Genomic DNA, 27,658 nt, shown 5'->3' with positions numbered 1-27,658 from the left:
AATTATATTCCAATAAAGATGTTTTTAAAAAATATTCATATGTTTAAATCCTACCCCCCAACACAATGGTATTAAGAGGTGAGTGGGGCCTTTGGGAGGGAATTAGGTCAGGAGGGTGGAGCCCTCATGAATGGGATCAGTGCCCTTATAAAAGAGACCCTAGAGAGCACCCTAATCTCTTCCACCATGTGAAGTTACAGCAGAAAGATGGCTGTCTATGAACTAGAAAGCTAGTTTTCACCAGACACCAAAGATTTACGGAATCTGAGTCTTGCTTCAGGGAAAGCAGGATATTTAACCATTATGTATTTTCTGATTATATTTTGATCATAAAAAAGAATGTAGAGATAGCTTCATCCACCAGACGCAGACAGCAGAAGCAAGAAGAACTACAATCCTGCAGGCTGTGGAACAAAACCTACATTCACAGAAAGACAGACAAGATGAAAAGGCAGAGGGCTTTGTACCAGATGAAGGAACAAGATAAACCCCCAGAAAAACAACTAAATGAAGTGGAGATAGGCAACCTTCCAGAAAAAGAATTCAGAATAATGATATTGAAGATGATCCAGGACCTCGGAAAAAGAATGGAGGCAAAGATCAAGAAGATGCAAGAAATGTTTAACAAAGATCTAGAAGAATTAAGAACAAACAAACAGATGAACAATACAATAACTGAAATGAAGACTACACTAGAAGGAATCAATAGCAGAATAACTGAGGCAGAAGAACGGATAAGTGACCTGGAAGACAGAATGGTAGAATTCACTGCTGTGGAACAGGATAAAGAAAAAAGAATGAAAAGAAATGAAGACAGCCTAAGAGACCTCTGGGAACAACATTAAACGCAACAACATTCACATTTTAGGGGTTCCAGAAGGAGAAGAGAGAGAGAAAGGACCCGAGAAAATATTTGAACAGATTATAGTCGAAAACTTCCCTAACATGGGAAAGGAAATAGCCACCCAAGTCCAGGAGGCACAGCGAGTCCCATACAGGATAAACCCAAGGAGAAACACACAGAGACACATAGTAATCAAATTGGCAAAAATTAAAGACAAAGAAAAATTATTGAAAGCAGCAAGGGAAAAATGACAAATAACATACAAGGGAACTCCCATAAGGTTAACAGCTGATTTCTCAGCAGAAACTCTACAAGCCAGAAGGGAGTGGCATGACATATTTAAAGTGATGAAAGGGAAGAACCTACAACCAAGATTACCCTACCCGGCAAGGATCTCATTCAGATTCGATGGAGAAATCAGAAGCTTTACAGACAAGCAAAAGCTAAGAGAATTCAGCACCACCAAACCAGCTCTATAACAAATGCTAAAGGAACTTCTCTAAGTGGGAAACACAAGAGAAGAAAAGGACCTACAAAAACAAACGCAAAACAACTAAGAAAATGGTCATAGGAACATACATATCGATAATTACCTTAAACGTGAATGGATTAAATGCTCCAACCAAAAGACACAGGCTTGCTGAATGGATACAAAAACGAGACCCGTATATATGCTGTCTACAAGAGACCCACTTCAGACCTAGGGACACATACAGACTGAAAGTGAGGGGATGGAAAAAGATATTCCATGCAAATGGAAATCAAAAGAAAGCTGGAGTACCTATACTCATATCAGATAAAATAGACTTTAAAGAATGTTACAAGAGACAAGGAAGGACACTACATAATGATCAAGGGATCAATCCAAGAAGAAGATATAACAATTATAACTATATATGCACCCAACATAGGAGCACCTCAATACATAAGGCAACTGCTAACAGCTATAAAAGAGGAAATTGACAGTAACACAATAATAGTGGGGGACTTTAACACCTCACTTACACCAATGGACAGATCATCCAAAATGAAAATAAATAAGGAAACAGAAGCTTTAAATGACACAATAGACCAGATAGATTTAATTGATATTTATAGGATACTCCATCCAAAAACAGCAGATTACACTTTCTTCTCAAGTGCGCACGGAACATTCTCCAGGATAGATCACATCTTGGGTCACAAATCAAGCCTCAGTAAATTTAAGAAAATTGAAATCATATCAAGCATCTTTTCTGACCACAACACTATGAGATTAGAAATGAATTACAGGGGAAAAAATGTAAAAAAAACAAACACATGGAGGCTAAACAATACGTTACTAAATAACCAAGAGATCACTGAAGAAATCAAAGAGGAAATCAAAAAATACCTAGAGACAAATGACAATGAAAACACGATGATCCAAAACCTATGGGATGCAGCAAAAGCAGTTCTAAGAGGGAGGTTTATAGCTATACAAGCCTACCTCAAGAAACAAGAAAAATCTCAAGTAAACAATCTAACCTTACACCTAAAGGAACTAGAGAAAGAAGAACAAACAAAACCCAAAATTAGCAGAAGGAAAGAAATCATAAAGGTCAGAGCAGAAATAAATGAAACAGAAACAAAGAAAACAATAGCAAAGATCAATAAAACTAAAAGCTGGTTCTTTGAGAAGATACACAAAAGTGATAAACCATTAGCCAGACTCATCAAGAAAAAGAAGGAGAGGACTCAAATCAATAAAATTAGAAATGACAAAGGAGAAGTTACAACAGACACCACAGAAATACAAAGCATCCTAAGAGACTACTACAGGCAACTCTGTGCCAATAAAATGGACAACCTGGAATAAATGGACAAATTCTTAGAAATGTAAAACCTGCCAAGACTGAATAAGGGAGAAATAGAAAATATGAACAGATGAATCACAAGCACTGAAATTGAAACTGTGATTAAAAATCTTCCAACAAACAAAAGCCCAGGACCAGATGGCTTCACAGGTGAATTCTATCAAACATTTAGAGAAGAGCTAACACCCATCCTTCTCAAACTCTTCCAAAATATTGCAGAGGAAGGAACACTCCCAAACTCATTCTATGACGCCACCATCACCCTGATACCAAAACCAGACAAAGATACTACAAAAAAAGAAAATTACGAGGGCTTCCCTGGTGGTGCAGTGGTTGAGAGTCCGCCTGTCGATGCAGGGAACATGGGTTCGTGCCCCGGTCCGGGAGGATCCCACATGCCGCAGAGCGGCTGGGCCCGTGAGCCATGGCTGCCGGGCCTGCGCGTCCGGAGCCTGTGCTCCGCAACGGGAGAGGCCACAACAGGGAGAGGCCCGCATACCACAAAAAAAAAAAAAAAAAAGAAAGAAAATTACAGACCAATATCACTGATGAATATAGATGCAAAAATCCTCAACAGAATACTAGCAAACAGAATCCAACAACACATTAAAAGGATCATACACTATGATCAAGTGGGATTTATCCCAGGGATGCAAGGATTCTTCAATATACACAAATCAATCAATGTGATACACCACATTAACAAATTGAAGAATAAAAACCATATGATCATCTCAATAGATGCAGAAAAAGCTTTTGACAAAATTCAACATCCATTTATGATAAAAACTCTCCAGAAAGTGGGCATAGAGGGAACCTACTTCAACATAATAAAGGCCATGTATGACAAACCCACAGCAGACATCATTCTCAATGGTGAAAAACTGAAAGCATTTCCTCTAAGATCAGGAACGAGACAAGGATGTCCACTCTCACCACTATTATTCAACATAGTTTTGGAAGTCCTAGCCACGGCAATCAGAGAAGAAAAGGAAATAAAAGGAATACAAATTGGAAAAGAAGAAGTAAAACTGTCACTGTTTGCTGATGACATGATGCTATACATAGAGAATCCTAAAGATGCTACCAGAAAACTACTAGAGCTAATCAATGAATTTGATAAAGTTGCAGAACAAAATTAATGCACAGAAATCTCTTGCATTCCTATACACTAATGATGAAAAATCTGAAAGAGAAATTAAGGAAACACTCCCATTTGCCATTGCAACAAAAAGAATAAAATACCTAGGAATAAATCTACCTAAGGAGACAAAAGACCTGTATGCAGAAAACTATAAGACACTGATGAAAGAAATTAAAGATGATACCAACAGATGGAGAGATATACCATGTTCTTGGATTGGAAGAATCAATACTGTGAAAATGACTATACTACCCAAAGCAATCTACAGATTCAATGCAATCCCTATCAAATTACCAATAGCATTTTTTACAGAACTAGAGCAAATCATCTTAAAATTTGTATGGAGACACAAAAGACCCCGAATAGCCAAAGCAGTCTTGAGGAAAAAAACAACTGGAGGAATCAGACTCCCTGACTTCAGACTATACTACGAAGCTACAGTAATCAAGACAATATGGTACTGGCACAAAAACAGAAACATAGATCAATGGAACAAGATAGAAAGCCCCGAGATAAACCCATGCACCTATGGTCAACTAATCTATGACAAAGGAGGCAAAGATATACAATGGAGAAAAGACAGTCTCTTCAATAAGTGGTGCTGGGAAAACTGGACAGCTACATGTAAAAGAATGAAATTAAAACACTCCCTAACACCATACACAAAAATAAACTCAAAATGGATTCGAGACCTAAATGTAAGACTGGATACTATAAAACTCTTAGAGGAAAACATAGGAAGAACACTCTGACATAAATCACAGCAAGATCTTTTTTGACCCACCTCCTAGAGTAATGGAAATAAAAACAAAAATAAACAAATGGGACCTAATGAAACTTCAAAGCTTTTGCACAGCAAAGGAAACCATAAACAAGACGAAAAGACAACCCTCAGAATGGGAGAAAATATTTGCAAATGAATCAACTGACAAAGGATTAATCTCCAAAATATATAAACAGCTCATGCAACTCAATATTAAAGAAACAACCCAATCCAAAAATGGGCAGAAGACCTAAATAGACATTTCTCCAAAGAAGACATACAGATGGCCAAGAAGCACATGAAAAGCTGCTCAACATCACTAATTATTAGAGAAATGCAAATCAAAAGTGAAATGAGGTATCACCTCACACCAGTTAGAATGGGCATCATCAGAAAATCTACAAACAACAAATGCTGGAGAGGTGTGGAGAAAAGGGAACCCTGTTGCACTGTTGGTGGGAATGTAAATTGATACAGCCACTATGGAGAACAGTATGGAGGTTCCTTAAAAAACTAAAAATAGGATTACCATATGACCCAGCAATCCCACTACTGGGCATATACCCAGAGAAAACCATAATTCAGAAAGACACATGCACCCCAATGTTCATTGCAGCACTATTTACAATACCCAGGTCAGGGAAGCAACCTAAATGCCCATCGACAGACGAATGGATACAGAGATGTGGTACATATATACAATGGAACATTACTTCGCCATAAAAAGGAATGAAATTGGGTCATTTGTTGAGACATGGATGGATCTAGGGACTGTCATACAGAGTGAAGTAAGAAAGAGAAAAACAAATATTGTATATTAACGCATGTATGTGGAACCTAGAAAAATGGTACAGATGAACCAGTCTGCAGGGCAGAAATTGAGACACAGATGTAGAGAACAAACGTATGGACACCAAGGTGGGGAAACCGCAGTGGGGAGGGGATGGTGGTGTGCTGGGAAAAAAAAAAAGAATGTAGTTAAGAAGTAAAAATAAAAACCACTCCAACAAAAATAATTTTCACTGGAGGGAAATCTTTAAAAATGTGGCTTTCATGTAACCAGTTTACGACAGGAAAACTGTCCTCACATGTCACCCACAGTGGAAGTATCACTGTGGTTGATAAAACATTCGGAAAACACAGGTAACCTGGCAGAACAGGGGGAAGTCAGGTAAGTAAATATAAAGGAGAAAAGCATATTAATATTTTTTAAAATGTAGTATCCCGATCGCAGCTACTGCATCATGTGACCTTGAATGTGTGCCTTTGCCTAAGTCTGTTTCCTGATGTGTAAAATGCTGATGCAACATCTGCCCCGTATCTCAAGGTGTTGTTAGACTCAAGTGAGATGATGTATATGCATATGCAGAAATTTTATAAATTGCAAAGTGCTGCACATATAAAAAGAATTGCTATGTCTAGATACCAACTCCTCGAAAGCAGAGGACATAGTAATCTTGTGTCTCTCATAGTACCAAACTCAGTTCCTTGCCCCTCATATACTCTCAATGTGTGCTTACTTAAATGAATCCACATGTGGCTGAGTTAACACGTGTATCCTGGAAAAGGTGACGTCCACTCCCCATAGAATAAGTTTAACAAAAGCCAACTCTATACATCATGAGGAACTTTCCAGAAGCAGTTTGGTAGTTTTCCAGATGCAGCTATTTCTACAGAAATTGTTTTATATTTAGAACAGTAGTCATATATAACTCTAAAGACATACCTGTATTAATTAAACCAACAAACTTAAACTAGGTTTAATACCAAATATTTTCCCAAATCACATGAACCTGAAATTCATTTGGGTTAGTTTCTATTATATTTCTGAGAATTTATATAAGCCCTTAATTTTCTTTAAACCAATTAAATGAAACACTTTTACAAATTAATTTTGGCAATGCCATCCAAAGGTAGAAAACATCACATCTACGAGACACATACCAACAGGCACAAACAGAGAACCCATAACTCCTGTTCCAAAACTTCAGCCATGACTCAGGTACAATAACATAAACCCCACAAGTTACAAAATAGGTTTGATTCAAATTGGATTTCTGGCAGATGGAACAAATCAAGGTCATCTGTTCAGATGGCTAAAGCCCTTTTACTAATGTTTGTGGAGAAGACTTAAGATTTGCATTTCTCCTTGACAAGTCAAGCTCCAAATGACCTTTACCCCTTTTGGTTTTTCTTCTTTTGATAAGTTACCTTCCTGAAATTTGCATTTTTAAATAGATGGCCTGGGGACTTCCCTGGTGGCACAGTGGTTAAGAATCCACCTGCCAATGCAGGGGACACAGGTTCAATCCCTGGTCCGGGAAGATCCCACATGCCGCAGAGCATCTAAGCCCGTGTGCCACAACTACTGAGCCTGCGATCTAGAGCCCACAAGCTGCAACTACTGAGCCTGCACCCCACAACTACTGAAGCCCACAGGCCTAGAGCCCATGCTCTGCAACAAGAGAAGCCACTGCAATGAGAAGCCCGCACACCGCAACGAAGAGTGGCCCCTGCTTGCCGCAACTAGAGAACGCCTGCGTGCAGCAATGAAGACCCAATGCAGCAAAAATAAATAAAATTTTAAAAATAAATAAAGAGATGGCTTGAAAAGAGTTCCTGGAGAAGACCAGGTAGAACATTTACATCTCAAAGGCACAGGGAGAGAAATGCAAGTTCCATGTGTTTGATCCATGAGGAGTTTATTTTTGTAGGTGGTGTGACAAATGAGGACGTGGAGGTTCATGATCCTTTTGGGGTTCCTGTTTGTCTGAGGTATGAAGTTTAGGTCAAGGGTTTTTTGGTCTGTTGTTTGCTGGCTGGCTTGCTTGCTTGTTTGGGTGTTTTGCCTGCCCATGTCCGATGGCCCTCCTCCCACTGGAAGGAGAGGCCATCTTTTTGCTTTTGCACTTTTGCCAAACATATGGGCTTGGGCGAATCTTTCTGGGTCTCCATTCTGTTCCACGGGTGGATCCACAATTCTCTGAGTCTGCCATCATCAATGCGTACAAGCCTCTTAAGATAAATAGGGGAGGTTTGGGGAGTAGTTTAAAAAAAAAAATTTGATGGGCTTTGAATTGTTTCTGAAGCCACACCTCTGGTACTGTAAAGATAAAAGTTGTAAAACAAGGATAGCTGTTTTTAATTCCTCAAAGAATTGGGTGGCTACCTAAATGATACTAAAGGACTGATGCAACAGTCCACTTATGTTTTTCTTTCTCGCTGGGTACATTTAGTTCCCAGATTAAATGCTGTAGACTCTGAGAAATTTTCTGAAACCATCCAGGCAGAGCTAGATGATATAGGCTCTCTGGCTCTCAAAGCCTTCCTTGACCATCCACAGAAGTCCAGGTTAGGGCCCCTCCCATTTAATCGCACTGGAGTTCTCCCCCACCAGGCTGTGAGCTCCACTGGGACAGGAATCATGTTTCTCTCATTCATCACCACATTTCCATGGTGCTTGGTACACTGACATCACTTGAAATCGGCAAGTGCTGTTGAATTGGATTGTAATTACCTGCTCATAATTCTGTAGTCAGGACTATGTCTCTATCCTTAGTGCCTATACTGTGCCTCAGATCAGTCAGCTCTGGGTGAATGGATGGATGGATGATGGAGGGATGGATGGATGCCATGGAAATTCTGAGGGTGGAGAGATCACTGAGATGTGAACTCAGCAAGAAAGTCCTCATGAGAGAGAAAGGATGAGTTAGGCTGGGAAGAAAGAATAAGCCTCACGTAAGTAGAGAAAAAGAGGAAAGATCCTGCAGAGAAGAGGAAGACCTAAGCAAAGGAGCAGCAAAAAGCAGAATCACTGAATTGGCCTGGCCTGGACTTTGTACAATAAAGGAAACAAGCCTGGGGATGTGGGAGCCAAAGTCTGATTTGCGAAGGATTTGGACTTCACCCTGAGTAAGGCTTTCAGTAAGGGTGGAAGTGAAGGAGAATTGTGCAAGGTGGGGCTGCAGGACAGTTGACCTGGCAGAAGCGGGTGGGATACCCTGAAGGAAGGAGGAGGCAAGGAGCCCAGGTAGGAGCCTTCTGATGGAGTCCAGATGGTGAGGATCTCTGCAGGGGATCATAGGACCCAGGTTTTGGAGTCAGACAGACCTGGGCTCAGAAGCTGATTCACCACTGTGCAATTTAGGGCAAGACTCCTAATCCTAACCTCTGTAAAACTTAGTTTCCTCACCTTCAAAATGGGAATAATAAAATACTGCAGTAAGGGTTAATGAAAATGAAACAGGAGGGAAGGAGGCAGGGCACAACCTTTGAAAGAAAGACATAGCCCAAGGACATGACATAAACTGATTAGAACCAAGTGGGTCCAAGATGGCAGACAAGTCGACTTCCACTAGACCTTGAGCCTCAGTATACGCTCACATCAAGAAGCTAAATGAGGGCTTCCCTGGTGGCGCAGTGGTTGAGAGTCCGCCTGTCGATGCAGGGGACATGGGTTCGTGCCCCGTTCCAGGAAGATCCCACATGCCGCGGAGCGGCTAGGCCCGTGAGCCATGGCCGCTGAGCCTACACGTCCGGAGCCTGTGCTCCGCAACGGGAGAGGCCACAACAGTGAGAGGCCCGCGTACCACAAAAAAAAAAAAAAGAAGAAGCTAAATGACGCACCCGCAGGCGCCATGACAGTTCCAAGACAGACCAGAAGGATCAAAAAGTGGGCGGTGGCCCAATTCCTGGAAATCCCCGCCCCTTTCTAAAATAGCTGGAATACTCCTCCCACTCATTAGCCTATGAAATTACCCACTCCTATAAAAACTGACAACCCCGTGCCCTGGTACCTTTCTCACCTCCTGAGATGGCCCATGTGGAGTGTGTTTCTCTCTAAAAAAATCCACTTCTTACCTATCACTTTGTCTCTCACTGAATTCTTTCTGTGATGAGACATCAAGAACCTGAGCTTCATTAAGTCCTGAAACCAGGTGTGTGATCTCAGTTGGAAGACTGGGGGTTTTGTCTGGGTTCGAGTCCCGGCCGCGTGGGTTCAAGTCCCAATCTGAGGTGCACAATTTTTTCAAAAACACTTGTAGATCATCTAATGTAACAGGGAAGAGCCAATTTTGACTACATGTTGGATCTGTTTCTTTGACTTTAGCTTTTGCTTTTCGTTGCTTTTGGTATTATAATCATGCATAATGGCCTACCTCAGGGAACCCTACCCACCTGTGAATGGCTGCGAGAAAGAAGAAATTAACACATTTATCACATCCCCTCCCCCCAGGCTGACCATTCCAGGAGATGTCAAGACTGATGGCCCTTTTTACTTCCTCCCCACCTCTCCCTCTCTATTCTGCCTTTTTACTTTCCTTCCCTCTCTGATTCTATAAAGGAAACTGGCATCCAGACCCCATAAGATGGTTTTCTTGGGGACCCTAGTCCGCCATCTTCTCGGTCTGCTGGCTTTCCGAATAAAGTTGTGTTCCTTGCCTCAACACCTCGCCTCCCAACTTATTGGTCTGTTGTGCAGCAAGGAGAGCGAGTTTGGACTCAGTAACACTAGCAGTGTTCTGGTATCTAATATGCTCTAAATAAGTAATAACATTATTGAGTATTTGGTGGCTGCCCTGGTAGGAAGAGAAAAATCAGATCAACTTCTTTACATGCAGAGGATTATTCTCTCTGCCTCTTAAGTCAGAAGAAAAAGACTTTTCCTTGAAGGCTTTGTATTTCCTTACAGTACAGAAGCATTAAAGATACCCACTGGGAAAATAACATCTTTGAAATCTAAACAACGAGCCACCAAGTTTTACAGAAGAGAAGCAAAACTTTGACCACATTCTTCCCAAGCGTATCTCTGAGAGCAGCGTCTGACCTCAGAATGCCGTTCCATGATCAGTTGTGTAAAAAGAGCTCATAGGATGCTTTACTTTATTTCCTAAGCAAGCCTCATCCTTGATTGACAGGCGTCCCTCAATTGCTGTTAATAGTTCCGGACAATATTGCCCCACAACAGATTCCACACTAGGCCATAACACAGTCACGATGTTTTGTGTTCCAGTCATTATGGGTCTAATTATTAATTATTGTAAATAATTTGACATTTGTACCTGAGCGTTTTCAAAGCACTTTCACAGTCGTTATCTCCTTTGGCCTTCACAGTAACCCAGAAGCCCAGCCAGGCATGTGTGATTACTGTTTAACAGACAAAAACACAGTTGCTGAGCTCAACAGAAACTCAAGGAAGTGTCCGGGGAAGTCACGAAGAAAAAGAAAAACACAATGTGGATCTTGAGAAGAGGTGAGCACATAGGATAAAGAGGAGAGAGGAATGGCACTCCAGGCTTGGAGGAAAAGGGACACGGAGGACAAAGTCATGCTTAGGGTACCAGCAACCCGTCTAAAAATGGACTCATCTCAGAGACAGCAGTCAGCCTTGAAATAGCCTGCCTAGGGCATTCGGAAGAAGTTCACAGAGGAGATGGTATATGAACAGGAAGGGAAGATTTTAATATATATCATAAGAAATATGGTAGACAAAAAAGAAATATAGGTAACACAATGTTAAATAAAAATTAAACAGCTTAATTACATATTATATGTAACATAAATATATATTGCATTACACAAAATATACCTTGTATAATAATATAATCTAGTATCATGATACATAATTATGTGATAGATTATATACATAGATTATATGTGTATCTTTATATATAACTTTGTACCCCAAAAAGCACATTCTTTTCAAGCATATATCTAACATCACTAATGATTATCAAGTATTAGTCTACAAGGAAATTTTCAACAAATCACAAAAAGCAGAAATCTCATCGTCTTAATTTATTCGGGCTGCTATAACAAAATACCGTAGACTGGATGGTTTATAAACAACAGAAATTTATTTCTCACAGTTCTGGAGGCTGAGTCCAAGATTGAGTCACCAGCAGATTCAGTGTCTGATGAGAGGCCGCTTCCTGATTCATAGACTTCTGCCTTTTCACTGGGTCCTCACACGGTGGGAGGGGCAAGGGATCTCTCTGGACACTCATTTATAAAGGCATGAGGGGACTTCCCTGGTGGTCCAGTGGTTAAGACTCTGTGCTTCCAATGCAAGGGCAGGGGTTCCATCCATTTTGTAAAATATATATTTTACAAAAATATATATTTGTAAAATATATATAATATATATTTTAAGTGTATATTATATATATTTATAAAATATATATAATATATATTTATTATATATCATATATACATATATATATATATATATATATATATATATAAAGGCACCAATCCCGTTCATGAGGGCTCCACCCTCGTGACCTAGTCACTTCCCAAAGGCTCCACCTCCAAATGATATCACTTTAGAGATTAGATCTCTACATACGAATTTGTGGGGGAGGGGAGACACAAATATTCAGTCTTACAGCACCCATGTGCCACATTCATTAACCATAATATAATAAAATTCAAAATTAACCATAAAAGCATAGAAAAACCAATCTAACCACTTGGAAATACAAAACTACCCCTCTAAATAGTTCTTTAGTTAAGAGGAAAACAAAACTGGTTTTGGAAATGAACAGTGAGAGGGCTCCCTACTAAGACTTTTGGGATGTGGCCATGGCTGTATTCAGAAGAAAATGCATAGTAGCCTTAAGTCCATGTATTAGAAAACAGAAAGAATTAAGTCTAAATAAACAACACGTTCAACTCAAGAAGCTAGAAAAAAGAGCAATAAAATGAACCAGAGCTTATAGGAGAAGCAGGAATTTCACAAAGTGGGGTTGGAAGGAATGGCTATCAGGAGAGAGGAAACAAAAGCCTAAAGATAGTGTTCAGCATTTGTGGGAGCAAGTGTAGTTGGTTGAAGGGTTGGGTATAAATAGGTGCATAGTAGAAGGTAACACTGGAGAGATGAGCTAAAGACAACTAAGGCAGGCCCTGAATGCTGACCTAATGACTGTCCTTGATACTAAAAGCAATGGTGAGCTGGCTGTTGGAAGGTGGTTCCGTCAGCAGTGTGCTAAATGGTTTGGGAATTACTTTGATTTTGTGCCATGGCCTCTGAACTTGGCCATTATAAACTCTTCCGTGTTTTGCATTTGACAAACAGCAAAGGGCATGGTTTTGAAAACAAGTTTTGGTACATTTCCTGTTTGACCAGTGTTGTATTTGGGGCACTGCCACCGGCTTCTCAAAGCTGGCTGCTTCCCTGGGATCCCAGCAGCTGTCCTGTTGGATCGTCACTCACTACCTGCCCCAATTTGTGAAATGATTTTTCTCTGAAACAGACTCTGGTTTCATTGGTCATGCATTTTTACACTTGACACCTGTGTAGGAAAGAGCCAGTTGAAAGCCCAGGTTCTAACCTGGACTACTCCTGGCTCCCCAGGTGACCATAGGCAAGTCCCTTTCTCATCTGTGCAGTGGGAAGAGCTGGACTAGGTGATGCAGTCTAAGGAGATGCCTAGAAGAATAACCGGCTCCCCTTAAACTCAGTCTGATGGTGTCTAATGGGATGTCAGTTAGCGGGTGGAGGAGAAGCAGGCTAGAGGATTTGTGGGCTTAAAATCTGGAAAGAAATTGGGATTCAGAGTTAAGTTGCTGTGCTTCAAGTTTTGCCTTCCTGGCATCTTGGCCACATCATTTTGTGGCCCTTTTTCTTGTGTGTAAAACAGGGGTAATGATCCTTCCTGCCTCACAAGTTAACCGTAAGAATAAGTGACCAAGGAGTGAAAAAATACTTGGCAAGTGCAGCTGGCCAGCGTCAGAGCTGCCCAAACTTGACCTGACCTGCTGAATCTCCAGACTGTCGCGTCAGCAGAGTGAACGAGCTGTGTGAGCTGTACAGATGCCACCGAAGTAGAGGACATTGTCACCTGACCCACGCAGGCTGTTGCAGACATGCTTCCCCTGTGCTGTGCCCCACTCAGTTCACCTTGTAGAGAGGGACAGAGAGAAGAAGGATGAGGCTCAACCTGAACAATTCTCTAATCCGCCCATCCTGGGAGCAGACCCCCCCCCCCCGGGGACACCAGTCTTTCTAGAAAATTCCACAATGTCCAGGCCTGTGGGCAGCCAGGATTCTGTGATCTTTAGCACCTCTGGATGACTGAGTCCTCCCCGCCTAATTCCTCTGGGGGCCTGATTAGTAAATCCCAAAATGGTTTCCTCTCACTGGAATGTTTTGCTTTTCCATCCCAAGGCAGAGCAGTTCCAGGCAAAACGAGAAGCCATCGGGAGCTCTTGGGATTGGTCCTGGATATCCTGTAGCCCTACCAAGCAGCTTCTGTCAGTCCCCTGCTGGCTGCGTCTCCCTACCATGTCCACAGTTGGGAAAGGCCAAATCCATTCAAAGGAGAGGGTGCTATAAGGCAAATGAGTTCATTTTGCAAACCAACACATTTTAAAAAACCTGTTTAACATTAGATGCTCTGGGATGGACTTCCCTGGCGGTCTAGTGGTTAAGACTCCGTGCTTCCAGTGCAGGGGGCATGGGTTCGATCCCCGGTCGGGGAACTAAGATTCCACATGCTGCATGCCTCATGGCACAGCCAAAATAACCAAAATAAAACAAAACAAAAACCTAAATGCTCTGGGAAATATAAACTCAGGCCTCCAAAGCCCAGAACAGAACAGGAGAGATGGGTCTGCAAATAGCCAGCTGTAGTGTAAGACAGAATCACAGGTGATGGTTTGGGGACAGACACAGCGCTAGGGCTCCCCAAGAAGGGGGGCCAGACTTTGGCTGGGGGCTTAGAGGGACTTCATGGAAGGATGTGGGATCTTGAAGGAAGGCCATTTGTGACTGGGAGGGACAGGAGAGCATCTCTCTGGAAGGAATGGCCCGCTCTGACCCAGAGCCCAGGGCAGGTTTGCAGAGCAGAAGCCGCCCACGGGGCTGGGGAGAAGTCCAGATAAGACTGGAAAGGACAGCAGGCCCAGAGAGTGATGGCCACAGTGATGGGAGCAAGAGACGAACAAATGGTCAGACCAGGATCCTTAGTGAAATTGAGGATGGAGGACATATGTCCCTGAAGGTCAAGGTCAATTCCTACTGTAGGGCTAACCTCACGGTGGGTAAGCCTGAAAGCCCTGGGGCCAGACGACCTGGGTGACCTTGGGCAAATTGTACTAACTTGTTCAAGCATCAATTTCTTCATATGTAAAATGCACTAAATAATAGTATCTACTTCATAGAATTGTCTAGACAAATGACTTATGCATGTAACACATGCTCCCTAAACATGACCTATAATTTTAATTTTTTGTGTTTTTTTGTGTTTTTTTTTTTTTTTTTGCGGTACGCGGGCCTCTCACTGTTGTGGCCTCTCACGTTGCGGAGCACAGGCTCCGGACGCACAGGCTCAGCGGCCATGGCTCACGGGCCCAGCCGCTCCGCGGCATATGGGATCCTCCCAGACCGGGGCACAAATCCGTGTCCCCTGCATTGGCAGGCAGACTCTCAACCACTGTGCCACCAGGGAAGCCCTATAATTTTAATTTTTATTTTTCACTCTTACCCGATGATCCAAGAAACCCTGGCCAAAGACTGTATTTCATATCTTCATTCATGACTTTCCTGGACATCTGTTTAGAGAACTGTGCTTGATGCTGTGGAGGACACACAGGTGAACAGGACCCGAGAAGCTCATGGTCTGTTCGGAGAGGAAGAATAACAACCACCTTGTCCATGACAGAAGCAAGTGAAGGTACATGCGATTGGGGTTATAAAAGTTCCCTGGGAACTGACAGTTGAGCTTAGTCTTGAGACTTGAAGGGTACACAAGGTTCTTAGGCTGCAAGGGAATCAAATACGCTTTCTCCTTCCAGTGCCACAGGGGACGGGATGCCCATGATGTGACCAATTACGAGGTGGTATGAGTTTGCTAGGGCTGCCAGAACAAAGTACCAGAGACTGGGTGGCCTAAAGAACAGATATTTATTCCCTCAGAGTTCTGGAGGCTGGAAATCTAAGGTCTGGGTCCGTTTCTTCTGAGAACCTCCCTCCTAGGCTTGTAGATGGCGGTCTTCTTCCTGTGTCCGCACATGGTCTTCCTTCTGCGTCTGTGTCCTAATCTCCTCTTCTTATAGGGACACCAATCACATTGGATTAGGGCCCAACCATACAACTTCATTTTACTTTAATTACCTCTTTAAAGGCCCTATCTCCAAATACAATCATATTCGAAAGTATTAGAGGTTAGGACTTCCAACAGGAATTTTCTGGGGGTGGAGGGGGGAGTGAGTCAGGAGTGGGCGTGGGGGACAATTCAGCCCATACCAGAAATTGAAGTTGGAATGATCAACAGCCTGGCCATCACTGAGAAGTAACACAGTTTCTTAGCCTTCAGGTAAGAGGGCCACTCCGGCTTGCAGCAAGGTGGGAGGAGTGGCCGAGACGCGGTGACAGCCCCGTGGGGGCTCCCAGCATGGAAGGGAATGAGGTGCTGAGCGGCACACAATGACACTGGGCCTGGGAGAGGAAAGATCTCAGGCCTGGGTACCAGCCTTTAGGCAAGTCGCCCCCCTCTCCATGGTCAGATGCTGCTCTCGACCCTGATCACACATAGCATCACCAGGGCAGCTTGTAAGAAACAACATGAATGCCTGGCACCGCCCCCAGAGACTCTGGTTCAAGGGCATCTGCCATGTGACCTTGACCTCGGCAGTTTTTCAAAGCACTTGGGTGATTCCGAGGGACAGCCAGATCCCTGGGCTAGCGGATGTCCAAGTTCCCTTCCAGCCCCAGGCCATGATTCAAGCCGACTTGGGTTCTCCATCCCTGGATCACCACATTCTCTGGGCCTTTGGGATCTCTGTAAATGCTTTCATTGAACAAAATGTTCATTTATATATTATAATTGTTCTTTATATTTGCACAGCCCATTACTGTTTGAGGAAGAAATTTAATGAGCATCAGCTCATGCCGTCCTCATCACAACCCTTAGGGGTAGGCAGTAGGCAGACATCACTATTCCAACTCCTTTTTATTTTTGTCCAGATCACTTACCACCTTCTGACATGCCGTATCACTGGCTTATTTATTTTTATTGTTTTCCCCTCATCTCAGAATGTCAGCTTTATCAGGACAGGGATGATTGTCTCTTTTGTTCATTGCTGGTACATAGCAAGCACTCAGTAAATATTCTTTCAATGAATTAATGAATGAATGAATCATAGAAGAGTAAACTAAAGCCCAGAGAGGTTAGGAGATCTGCCTGAGGTCACACAGCAAGTAAATAGAGTAGCTTCTGTGTGTGTGTGTTCTTTCTACTCCTGCTCTGGGTTTCCTAGGGTGACTGATATTAGGGTGGACCCAGGAGGTACCAGGGGAGAGCAAATCCAGCAGCAGAGATAGCTGCAAATGGACTGACTGCTGCCAGGAATTGCTCCTAGAATCTCAGATAAAAGCAGTTTCCTTGCCAGGGTGAGGAAGGGCAGCTTCCGCTGGTGGCCAAAGGGCTTAACTTAATTTACAGCCTCTCATTTTCATTTTGGGAACAGAAGTTTTTCCCTTGCAACCAGTAAAATTGAATCATGGGTTTCCTAAAAATGTGGCATAAAAATGAGGAAGCTGCCAGGTAATGACCAGGGCTGGCTATTTAAAGGGGCAGTCATGGGCTTCCCTGGTGGCGCAGTGGTTGAGAGTCCGCCTGCCGATGCAGGGGACATGGGTTCGTGCCCCGGTCCGGGAAGATCCCATATGCCGCGGAGCGGCTGGGCCCGTGAGCCATGGCCGCTGAGCCTGCGCATCCAGAGCCTGTGCTCCGCAACGGGAGAGGCCACATCAGTGAGAGGCCCGCGTACCGAAAAAAAAATAAAGAGGGTGGGGGCAGTCATGACAGTCAAACTCACTGGAAGAGGCCTCAGGAACAAAACAGTCCAATCTGCCATTTTACAGATGAGAAAACAAAGGCCCCAAGAGACCAGGTGGCTTGCTGGGGGTTACAGAAGCCTGGCTCAGCCTTCGTCACTCTCTGCTGCCTTCACCCTCCATCACCCAGATTTTCTCACAGCTGAAATGGGAATTAACCCGAATGCAGGACCGCTGCTCGGCTTGTGGATCACATCTCTGGGTACCACGGGGTCCACAGTTATCTGGGTAGCAGTCACATGGAAGATCACACGGTGTGCTCTGTAGCCAACTAAGAACCGTGGCTTCTGAGCCTTTTGCCCTTTGCTGCTCCCCCCATCCCCTTGGCTGGGAGGCAAGGAATTGATTTCAGAATCGACTGGCCTGGATATGTCTGCTTCCTCTTTCTTCCTGGATGAATCAGTGTGGACTTGTATGTCTCTGGATTCATGGTTCTCTGTGCTTCATCTCCCCCTAAAATTGCCTTCTAACCCTACGTGACATTTGTCTTGTTTCCCCAGCAACCATCTCAGATGCCATGAATAGCAGATTAAGGCTTTGAGGGCAGAGGTGAGAGACTACACGGTCCAGGCCAGGAGATGAAAACCCGGGGGCTCAAAGGCTGGTTTGCAGCAACGCCCTCTGCTAACAAGAAAGGGAAGGGTAGCTTGGTGCATCTGAGTATTTCCTATGTGGAAAGAGCAGTTTTTTGTTATTTTTAAACCTCCTGGCGCTTAAGCATCCATATGGTACGTCTGAAACAGGGGTGGTTTGTTGGGTAATTTTATAAGCCATTTTCATTGACTTATAAAACTGTTTTACATAAATATCATCGTCTCTACAGAAAAAAAAAAGAACACAGAAAATCCCCACACTTTATTTACATTCCACCAAATTCCCTTCAAATCTTAATCAGTACGTGGACATACCTTTTATATAGTTGTCAGAGTTTGCGCCTGCTGTTTTCATTTTCTATTTATACACTCTTATGTGAAAGCGTAACCTTGTGTCTCCTCTACCCTCAACACTCTGCTTTACTTCTGACACTGCTGCCCACCACGTGTGTGGGGGGTTGCTGGAGGAGTGGGGTGGTCTTCTCAAGCGATTCTGCGACACCAGCTGGGTGTACTACAATGTAACTCAATTCGGACTCCATCTACCTGGAGACAGCATCAGATCCCCCAGGCTAAGGGCTCAGTCCTGCAAGACTGACCCTCGCTTCAGATGCCAATCAAAGGTCCAGGTTATTACCTGTGCTTTTGACAACCTGGTATAAATCGGAGGTTCCCGTGACCCCCTCCTTGGGCTTGATTAATCTGTTAGAGTGGCTCACAGAACTCAGGAAAAGTTTACTTACTCGATTACTGGCTTATTACAAAGGATATTAAAGGATACGAATGAACAGCCATATGAAGAGATGCATAGCACGAGGTCCAGAAGGGTCCTGACCACAGAAGCTTCTGTGCCGCCCTCCCAGCACATGGATGTATCCTTATTTGCCAACCGGGAGGCTCTCTGAATCCTACCCTTTGGGGTTTTTTATGGAGGCTTCCTTATATAGGGCACGACTGATTACATCTTGGCCATTGATGATTGATTCAAACTCCAGCCCCTCTCCCCTCTCTGGAGGTTGTTCAGGGAGGGCTGCACTGGAAGTTCCAACCCTCTAATCACTTGGTTGGTCTGGCAACTAGCTCCCATCCTTAGGTTACCTAGCGGCTTTCCAAAAATCACCCCATTAACATAAACTCAGGTGTGGTTGAAAGGGGTTTGTTGTGAATCACAGAAGACACTCATTTCACTTTTATCACTCTGAAGCTATCTTAGGAACTGAGGATAAAAACCAAATATTATAATTAAAGATGCCCCTATGGCGCTAATCACTTAGGAATTACAGGGTTTGGGGAGCTGTGAGCCAGAAACCTTGGATGAAGACCAAAATACGTATTTCTTATGTATCTCCACAGTTGGAAACACCTGAGTATTTACATGTCTGCTGCATCTGTTATGAAGCACAATTGGCTAGGCCATTCTCTATCGCTTGGAATTGTGGTCATTTCTAGCTTTTACGTGCAGAATATCTCTCGATAATCCCTTTGCCCGGTGCGGCACCTTAGATGACCAGCTCCTGGTTTGCCCAAGGAATAAATCAAGGCCAGTGGGTCAGGCAGGTTCTGGACTGGGAGCTAGGGGACCTCTGCCTTTACCTGGGCACGTTTCCCCACCTCCCCGGGCTCACACTCTGTGGATGTAAGATCCGGGGGTGACCTGAAGGTCTCCGAGCTGCATCCAGCTCAGCAGAAGGAGGGTCAGGGATTCTGGTCATGGGAGCTTCCACTGCTCAGGGCATGAACTGACTCGGCAGCAAACAAGCCACCACATGGCCTTCTTTGAACCTTCCTCTCCATCAGCAATTCCCGTCTGCCTGTCCTCCAGAATATATCCCAAATCTGATCACTTCTCTCCTTTTCCACTGCCACCCCCTGTTCCGCACCTCCCTCCTACCTGGGCTCCCTTGATCTGTTCTTCTCAGCCAGCCACAGTGGTCTATTTTTTTTTGGCCACACTGCGCAGCTTGCAGATTCTTAGTTCCCTGACCAGGGATTGAACCCGCGTCCTCAGCAGTGAACGTGCCGAGTCCTAACCACTGGACTGCCAGGGAACTGCCCAGAGTGGTCCGTTAAAAACATAGGTCAGATCAGGCCATTGCCTTTCTTAAACCCTCCCATGATTTTCCATGGTTCTTGAAATGAGATCTGAACTCCTCACTCTGACCTCTAAGACCTCACGAGATCTGACCGCTGCCTGATTCTGACCTCATGCTGTCCACTCTGCCCTCTACCCCCACTCTGGTCCACCATACTGGCCTTATGGGCTTTCCCTCCATCCAGAATGCTCCCCAGCCCCAGCCTCTCCCACAGCTGCCTGCTTGTCCTTTAGATCTCAGCTCACCCGTCTTCTCCCAGCAGATGGTCCTTGCCCTTCCCTCCTTTTCTGAAGGAGCCCCTACCCTCCCATGGATAATGATCAAAGACAGCATGTTATTTCCTTTGTAGAACTTTTCACAGACTGTCTTTCTCTTGTGTTACCATCTTTTGTGCTTGGGTATCAGCTGTCCTCACAGCCCCACTGGAAGGTGAGGTCTACTGGCTGGGGCAGGGCCCCCACTGACTCTGCCCCACCTTGCAGAGTACCTGGCCTGTAGTGAACATTCAGGAGGACTTAATGAATAAATAAACTGAGAGATGAAGGTTACCTAGAGCCTTTTTATGCCTCTGCCTCACTGAGCTTGGCTGGTGTGTCTGACCCTGGTCAATTCCTTATGGGGGAGGCTGGTGAGAGGAAGAGTTGTTACCGAACTGAACCCGGGTCTGCTCAGTTGACACCAGCAAAGCCAATCTACTGGGTTGTGGTGAAGGAAAGTACAGTGTTTATTGCAGGGCATTAAGCAAGGAGAACGGGCGGCTAGTACTCAAAAGACCTGAACTACCCTGGCCTTCAGGCAAGGGTTTTGAAAGTAGCATTAGGGGTAGGGCTGCAGGGTACATGATCAGCTCGTGGACATTCTTCTGATTGGCTGCTGGTGAGGTGATGTTTTTCAAATCTCAGTTGTCAGCCTTCTGGTTCCAAGCCGTCTGAGGTCTATGTCCCTGTGGTCAGCATGTAGTCACCATGCTCCAGCAGGTGAGACGGGGTCTTAGTTTCTGTAGGACAACTCAAGGATCTGTGTCAGATTGTTATCTATATCCCTTCGGGAGGAACTAGGAGTCCTTTGACTCTATTTTCTAATCATTAACTGCTTGAGTCTGCTCTTTGGAGCCCAGGGAAGGCCAAACAAGAAGTGGGGGACACGGACGGACTTGTACCAGGAAAGGCCCTACAGGGTCCTGTTTGGTTTCAGAGTTTCATTCCCGAATCCCTCATGGAGGTGTGTGCAAAGCCATTCTGACATGGCAGGTGTCCTATGGCTTGGTTGGCCTGGGTTAAGGGAGAAAGCAGAAGGTGGGGTAGAGCCATGGATGACAGAAGGCTGAAGACCACTGAATTCCTCAGAGGGGGACCTAACAGAGATGCTAGGTCCCCTTTGTGTTGGCGTGTCTACCTCCCCAGCGCCTACCACTTAGCATAATAATTCTTCCATTTATCTAGACTTTTATAAGCATTATCGCATTTTTAATTCTCACCACAACTATACTGAGGGAAGTATACTATCTTCATCCAACTGAAAGAAACTGAGTCTCAGAGAGGTTAAAAACAACAACAACAACAACAACAACAACAACAACAAAAACCCTGCTCCTGGGCTTCCCTGGTGGCGCAGTGGTTGAGAGTCCGCCTGCCGATGCAGGGGACACAGGTTCGTGCCCCGGTCCGGGAAGATCCCACATGCCGTGGAGTGGCTAGGCCCGTGAGCCGTGGCCGCTGAGCCTGCGCGTCCGGAGCCTGTGCCCCGCAACGGGAGAGGCCACAGCAGTGAGAGGCCCGCGTACCGCAAAAAAAACAAAAACAAAAAAACCCTGCTCCTGCCTTGCAATTAGTAAGCAATTGAGTCAGGATTGGAACTTGAGACCATCCGACTACAGAGCCCTTGACCCCATGCACAACCCGGCGAGAGCTTCTGGAAGTATCTTGAAGTGGTCTCATAGATCTCGGGTCTCAGGACCAGAGCAATCTCCCACGGGGCCCTCTCTGCCTTCTGCCTTCCTTCACAGCCCCTGCTTTGTGGACAGATCTGCGTCTCCCACCACAGAGAAGCTCTTTGAAGCCAAGGGTTGTGTCTCATGTATTTGGTGAGAAGTAGAATCACAGGCTGCTCTCACTTTCCAGGACAAACTCACGCCCTGGGGCTGCTCTCGCCTTCCGAGATGGACAGCATTCTGCCTTTGGAATGTGTATCTCTCTCAATAAATCTTTCACTTAAAAAAAAAAAAGTAGAATCACAGAATTACACTTTTTTTTATTGAAGTACAGTTGATATACAATATTATATAAGTTACAGGTGTACAATGTAGCGAGTCACAGAATTTCACTTCTTAATCAGTCCTTGTTAATAAACACCACCTGAGCTGCCTGTTAAAACACAGTGGGCTCTCTCTGTTTTCAGCCAACTTGGGAGGAAGTTATCAAGGCTTTGACAGCATCTCACAGGCACCAGTGACAAAGCATTAGGCCCCAAACCAAACACTTTCTAGAAATAATTTGAAAACACAATGGGGAAACCTGGCTGTACTCTTGATTCTGTCGCTCCCCTGCTGTGTGATTTTGGGCAACTTACCTCTGCTTCCTGGGCCTCAGTTTCCTGTTTGTAAACGGGGAGATCCCCTAAGAGACCCCCTAAGATCTCTCCTCTCTTTTTATAAATATTAATGGAGGGCCCATCGTGTGCCGGGATAGAGTGCTGGGCTCCGGGGATCCAGCCGTAAACCAGTCTGATGCCGGAAACTGCAGGATTCTACAGGGCGGAGTTTTTGACATTTGCTAGCCGGCAAACCTCCTGGTGTAACATTCTGTGATTGTCTAGACCCCAACCTCCCCGCAAAGCCTTCCATCAAATTAGCACAATCCCACTTAATTAAGACCCGTGTGCAGCAGCGGCGGCGGCGGCAGCGGGCTCTGAGGCAGCGGTTGGGCTCGCCGCGAGTGAACGGGGTCGAGTCAGTGCATTCGCGCGAGCTGGAATCGAAGCCTCTTAAAATGGCAGATGATTTGGACTTCGAGACAGGAGATGCAGGGGCCTCAGCCACCTTCCCAATGCAGCGCTCAGCTTTACGTAAGAATGTCTTTGTGGTGCCCAAAGGCCGGCCATGTAAGATTGTGGAGATGTCAGCCTCCAAGACGGGCCAGCACGGCCATGCCAAGGTCCATCTGGTTGGTCTTGACATCTTTACTGGGAAGAAATATGAAGATATCTGCCCATCAACTCATAATATGGATGTCCCCAGCATCAAAAGGAACGATTTCCAGCTGATTGCATCCAGAATGGGTATCTATCACTGCTCCAAGACAGCGGGGAGGTGCGAGAGGACCTCCGTCTGCCTGAGGGAGATCCTGGCAAGGAGATTGAGCAGAAGTACGACGGTGGAGAAGAGATACTGATCACGGTGCTGTCTGCCACGACAGAGGACGCAGCTGCTGCAGTCAAGGCCATGGCCAAATAACTGGCTCCCAGGGTGGCTGTGGTGGCAGCAGTGATCCTCCAGCCTGCAGAGGCCCCCTCCCCGAGCCTGGCCCAGCTCTGGCCCGGCCCTTGGCTGGACTCCTCCCACACAATTTATTTGACATTTTATTTTGGTTTCCCCTACACCCTCAGTCTGCCGGGGAGCCCCTGCCCTTCACCCTGCTCCCTTGGCCAGGAGTGAGTGAACCACGGCCTTGGTGAAGCTGCCCCTCCTCTTCTCCCCTCGCACTACAGCCCTGGTGGGGGAGACCGGGCAGGTGCTGCTTGTGGTTTAGGTTTGTTTTGTTTTGTTTTGTTTTTTAATTCAATCTGGAATCAGAAAGCTGCGGATTCTGTGCCCTTCCCCCACTCATCCCTGGTCTGGTCCCTTATTCCCCAATAGCCCTTTTTCCCAAGCACCACCCCCACAGACTGGGGACCAGCCCCCTCCCCTGCCTATGTCTCTCCCCAAATCCCTTTAGATGGGAAGGGAAGAGGAGGAGAGGGGAGGGGACCTGCCCCCTCCTCAGGCATCTGGGAGGGCCCTGCCCCCATGGGCTTCACCCTTTCCTGCGGGCTCTCTCCCCGACACATTTGTTAAAAATCAAACCTGAATAAAACTACAAGTTTAATATGAAAAAAAAAAAGAGAAGTCTCACTTTCTCTTCCTGTTTCCTGTCATGGCGCAGGATCAAGGGGAGAAGGAGAACCCCATGCGGGAACTTCGCATCCGCAAGCTCTGCCTCAACATCTGCGTGGGGGAGAGTGGAGACAGGCTGACCCGGGCAGCCAAGGTGCTGGAGCAGCTCACAGGCCAGACCCCTGTGTTCTCCAAAGCTAGATACACCATCAGATCCTTTGGCATCAGAAGAAATGAAAAAATTGCCGTCCATTGCGCAGTCCGTGGGGCCAAGGCAGAAGAAATCCTGGAGAAAGGTCTGAAGGTGCGAGAGTATGAGTTAAGAAAAAATAACTTCTCAGACACTGGGAACTTTGGATTTGGGATCCAAGAACACATCGATCTGGGGATCAAATATGACCCAAGCATTGGTATCTACGGCCTGGACTTCTGTGTGGTGCTGGGTAGGCCAGGTTTCAGCATCGTAGACAAGAAGCACAGGACAGGCTGCATTGGGGCCAAACTCAGAATCAGCAAAGAGGAGGCCATGTGCTGGTTCCAGCAGAAGTATGATGGGATCATCCTTCCTGGCAAATAAATTCCCGTTTCTATCCAAAAGGCTCATAAAAAGTTTTCAGTGAAATGTAAAAAAAAAAAAAAAAAAAAGTTGCAGTGGTTAAGAATCCGCCTGCCAATGAAGGGGACACGGGTTCGAGCCCTGGCCTGGGAAGATCCCACACGCCGCAGAGCAACTAAGCCCGTGCGCCACAACTACTGAGCCTGCGTTCTAGAGCCCATGAGCCACAACGACTGAGCCCGTGTGCTGCAACTACTGAAGCCCACGTGCCTAGAGCCTGTGCTCCGCAACAAAGAGAAGACACCGCAATGAGAAGCCCGCGCACCGCAGGGAAGAGTAGCCCCTGCTCACTGCAACTACAGAAAGCCCGCGCACAGCAACGAAGACCCAGTGCAGCCAAAAAAGAAAAGGCTATAAATATTATAAATTAAAAAAAAAAAAAAAGACACCTACACAAACCCCCTGCAGCTCACACCCGGCCTGGTTTATTTGTAAGGCCCCTTCTCCCCTTCTGCCCTGGCAGAAGTCTGACCTGGGAGACGTGGCCTTGGTGCGCTGAGCGCCTGGGGGTGGGGGTGGGTGTGCCAGAATTGGAATCTCAAGAAGGACTCAGGCCAGGAGAAGCGCGAGGACACTGCGATGAGGCGCCGCCCAGCCAGCGTCCCGAGCCTGGCGCCCCCAGGACGGCCCCCGAGGCAGGGACCGTGGGGGCAAGTCGGCCCCTCCCCGGGATCACCTGCACGGGGCGGGGCGGAGCCGGGGGCGGGATCCCGGACGGCCGGAGCCGGGGCTGCTGTGGTGGCACCGGCGGGAGGCGGAGCGGGCGGCGGCCGGAGCGCAGGGCTCCCCCGAGCAGGTAGGAGGCGCGGGACGCCGGGGACGCCGGGTCTGCGGGGGGCACGGGCGGCCCGGCTCAGGCTCAGCGGCTCGCTGTCCACCTGCCAAGCTCCGCGGAGGGGTGACGGGAGAGGGAGAGTGAGGAGTTCCCAGTCCCACCCCCACCTGCGTTGGAAGGGGTGCCTGGGGTCTGCGCGCGAGGGCGGTGGGCGGTGGCCGGGGTGGAGGGAGGGATATCGGTCACCTTTTGCGGGTTTTGGAAATGGGGATGGGGCATGCGTACAGGTGTCCGGAGTGCCGAGCAAGCTCGGCCCTCGCGGAGAAGTGCCCCGAGCGCCAGCCTGCGTTTGGGGGGTTGATATTACGGGCATCCAGCAGGCAGGTCGTTTCCTTGTCCCACCCCTCTCACCAAGCCTCCGGCTAAGGGTCCGAGACTCCCCGGAAGAAAAGGGAGCGGACTCGGCCAGCCAGGAGGTAAAGGGATTTTGAACCACTCAGGACCTGTGTTGGCTTCATCTGTGAAATGGGCGTCTGGATGGGTGAGCCCTGTGCGGAGACCCCTCCAGGAGGAAGATCTGCGATGAAAACCCACAGCAGGGGGAGAAAACCAGTGTTCTAGCTCAGATCAGCAAACTCAGCAGCTCCCGGGTGGCTCACTGGACTAGCTGCTCCAGAGGAAAGAGGTGGGGACACGTTCTGTGGGCTGGATATCTGGCAGGAGGAGGACATGGGTGTGTCAAATACTAGAGCAGGCTTAGAGGGACCAAGGAAGCCGTCTAGTCTGGGACGAGGATCTGGAGGGGTGCTTGGAGGAGGTGGGATTGAGTAGGGGTGGGAAAGAAAGCATAGTGCTGGTGCTTTAGAATCAGTCAACCTGGGCATTGGAATCCCTGCCTTGCCCCTTAGGTGGCCAATAACTTAGTCTTGGGCAGGACCCTGCATTTCTCTACAGTTCCCTTTGCTCCGTAAGTGAAACAATTTCTTTGACAGAGTGTCGGGTAGTCCATATAAAGTGCTTAGTACAAGGTCTGTATATTATAGGCACTCCGTAAATATAAGCTGTTAATTTCCACTAGACTGTAGCTTCTTTTTTTTAATACATAGATTTATTTATTTATTCATTTATTTAATTTTTGGCTGTACTGGGTCTTCGTTGCTGCACGCCGGTTTTCTCTAGTTGCTGAGAGTGGGGGCTACTCTTTGTTGCCATGGCTTCTCTGTTGCGGAGCACGGGCTCTAGGTGCGTGGGCTTCAGTAGTTGTGGCACGTGGGCTCAGTAGCTGTGGTGCGTGGGCTTAGTTGCTCCGCGGCATGTGGGATCTTCCCGGACCAGGGCTTGAACCTGTGTCCCCTGCATTGGCAGGCGGATTCTTAACCACTGCGCCACCAGGGAAGCCCTAGGCTGTAGCTTCTTGGGGGCAGGGGCCATGTCTATTTGGTTCACCATTATATGGTGCCTGGCATATAGTAGGTCTCACTACATATTGGTTGAATGAATGAACAATGAATGAGTATGTAGTACAAAGTTGGCATGTGGTAAGTAGTCAATAAATAGCAGTGAATTTAGAGATGATCAGATCCTAACAGATGGGATGATGTAGGAGACGGTTGTTTAGGTGGATGGAGCAGTGTAACAGATTAAGATAAGCCCAGAGTAACAGATTTGGGGCACCCCTTCTTATGGGGGGCAGGGGAGTAATATGATAAGCCCATCCAGAGCACAGAGGTAGGGAGGGCACACAAAATCCTGGAATCCTGAGTCCCAGCAGCCACATGGGCGTAGATGAAGGGGCTGGGACTCTAGGTAGGTCAAATACCTTTCTCACATCCTCTAAGTGTCCACCTCCAAATTACAGGGGTAAGGGGCGGCGGGGAAGACACAGCAAAGGACTGTGGGTACCTGATGGGAACAGAAGATGAAAAGGGAAAGGGACTCCCATGGCCCCTTCATGGGGGTGGGACATTCCTCACCTTGTCCTGCTGTCTCCTGGCTGGTGGTGAGGTAGCTGAAGGGGGCAGTGTGGTACCAGGCGGGCCAACTACTGTGTGTGTGCTGAGCCAG

At 46.2% G+C, this 27,658-nt stretch overlaps 2 protein-coding genes and 1 pseudogene across 4 annotated transcripts in view; all 3 read left to right on the top strand.

Annotated features, from left to right (window-relative positions):
• Window positions 1–15,150: 15,150 nt before the first annotated feature.
• NCMAP (non-compact myelin associated protein) overlaps window positions 15,151–27,658 on the top strand; it is a 53,006-nt gene continuing 40,498 nt past the window's right edge. For 2 of the 3 annotated variants that reach the window (XM_073794234.1, XM_019938473.3), the window contains exon 1: window positions 24,943–25,615. The gene's annotated coding sequence lies outside the window, so the exon portion shown is untranslated. Of the gene's footprint in view, window positions 15,263–24,942; window positions 25,616–27,658 lie in introns of those variants that run through there. The other variant, XM_019938472.3, reaches the window with a different exon arrangement.
• LOC141276818 (eukaryotic translation initiation factor 5A-1-like) lies at window positions 15,152–24,195 on the top strand (annotated as a pseudogene).
• On the top strand, window positions 24,072–24,825 carry LOC117308292 (large ribosomal subunit protein uL5-like). Its single transcript, XM_033840987.2, has one exon. It carries the CDS (start codon window positions 24,244–24,246, stop codon window positions 24,778–24,780), a length of 537 nt encoding a protein of 178 aa, XP_033696878.1. The 5' UTR covers window positions 24,072–24,243; the 3' UTR covers window positions 24,781–24,825.

Source organism: Tursiops truncatus, chromosome 1, assembly GCF_011762595.2.
Source record: "Tursiops truncatus isolate mTurTru1 chromosome 1, mTurTru1.mat.Y, whole genome shotgun sequence".
NCBI classification, from domain to species: domain Eukaryota; kingdom Metazoa; phylum Chordata; class Mammalia; order Artiodactyla; family Delphinidae; genus Tursiops; species Tursiops truncatus.
Note: the sequence above shows the minus strand (reverse complement) of the source record. Positions and strands in the feature narration are given on the sequence as shown.

Coding starts and splice junctions, on each gene's coding strand:
- LOC117308292 (XM_033840987.2), top strand. CDS start 24,244: ATGGCGCAGGATCAAGGGGAGAAGGAGAACCCCATGCGGGAACTTCGC.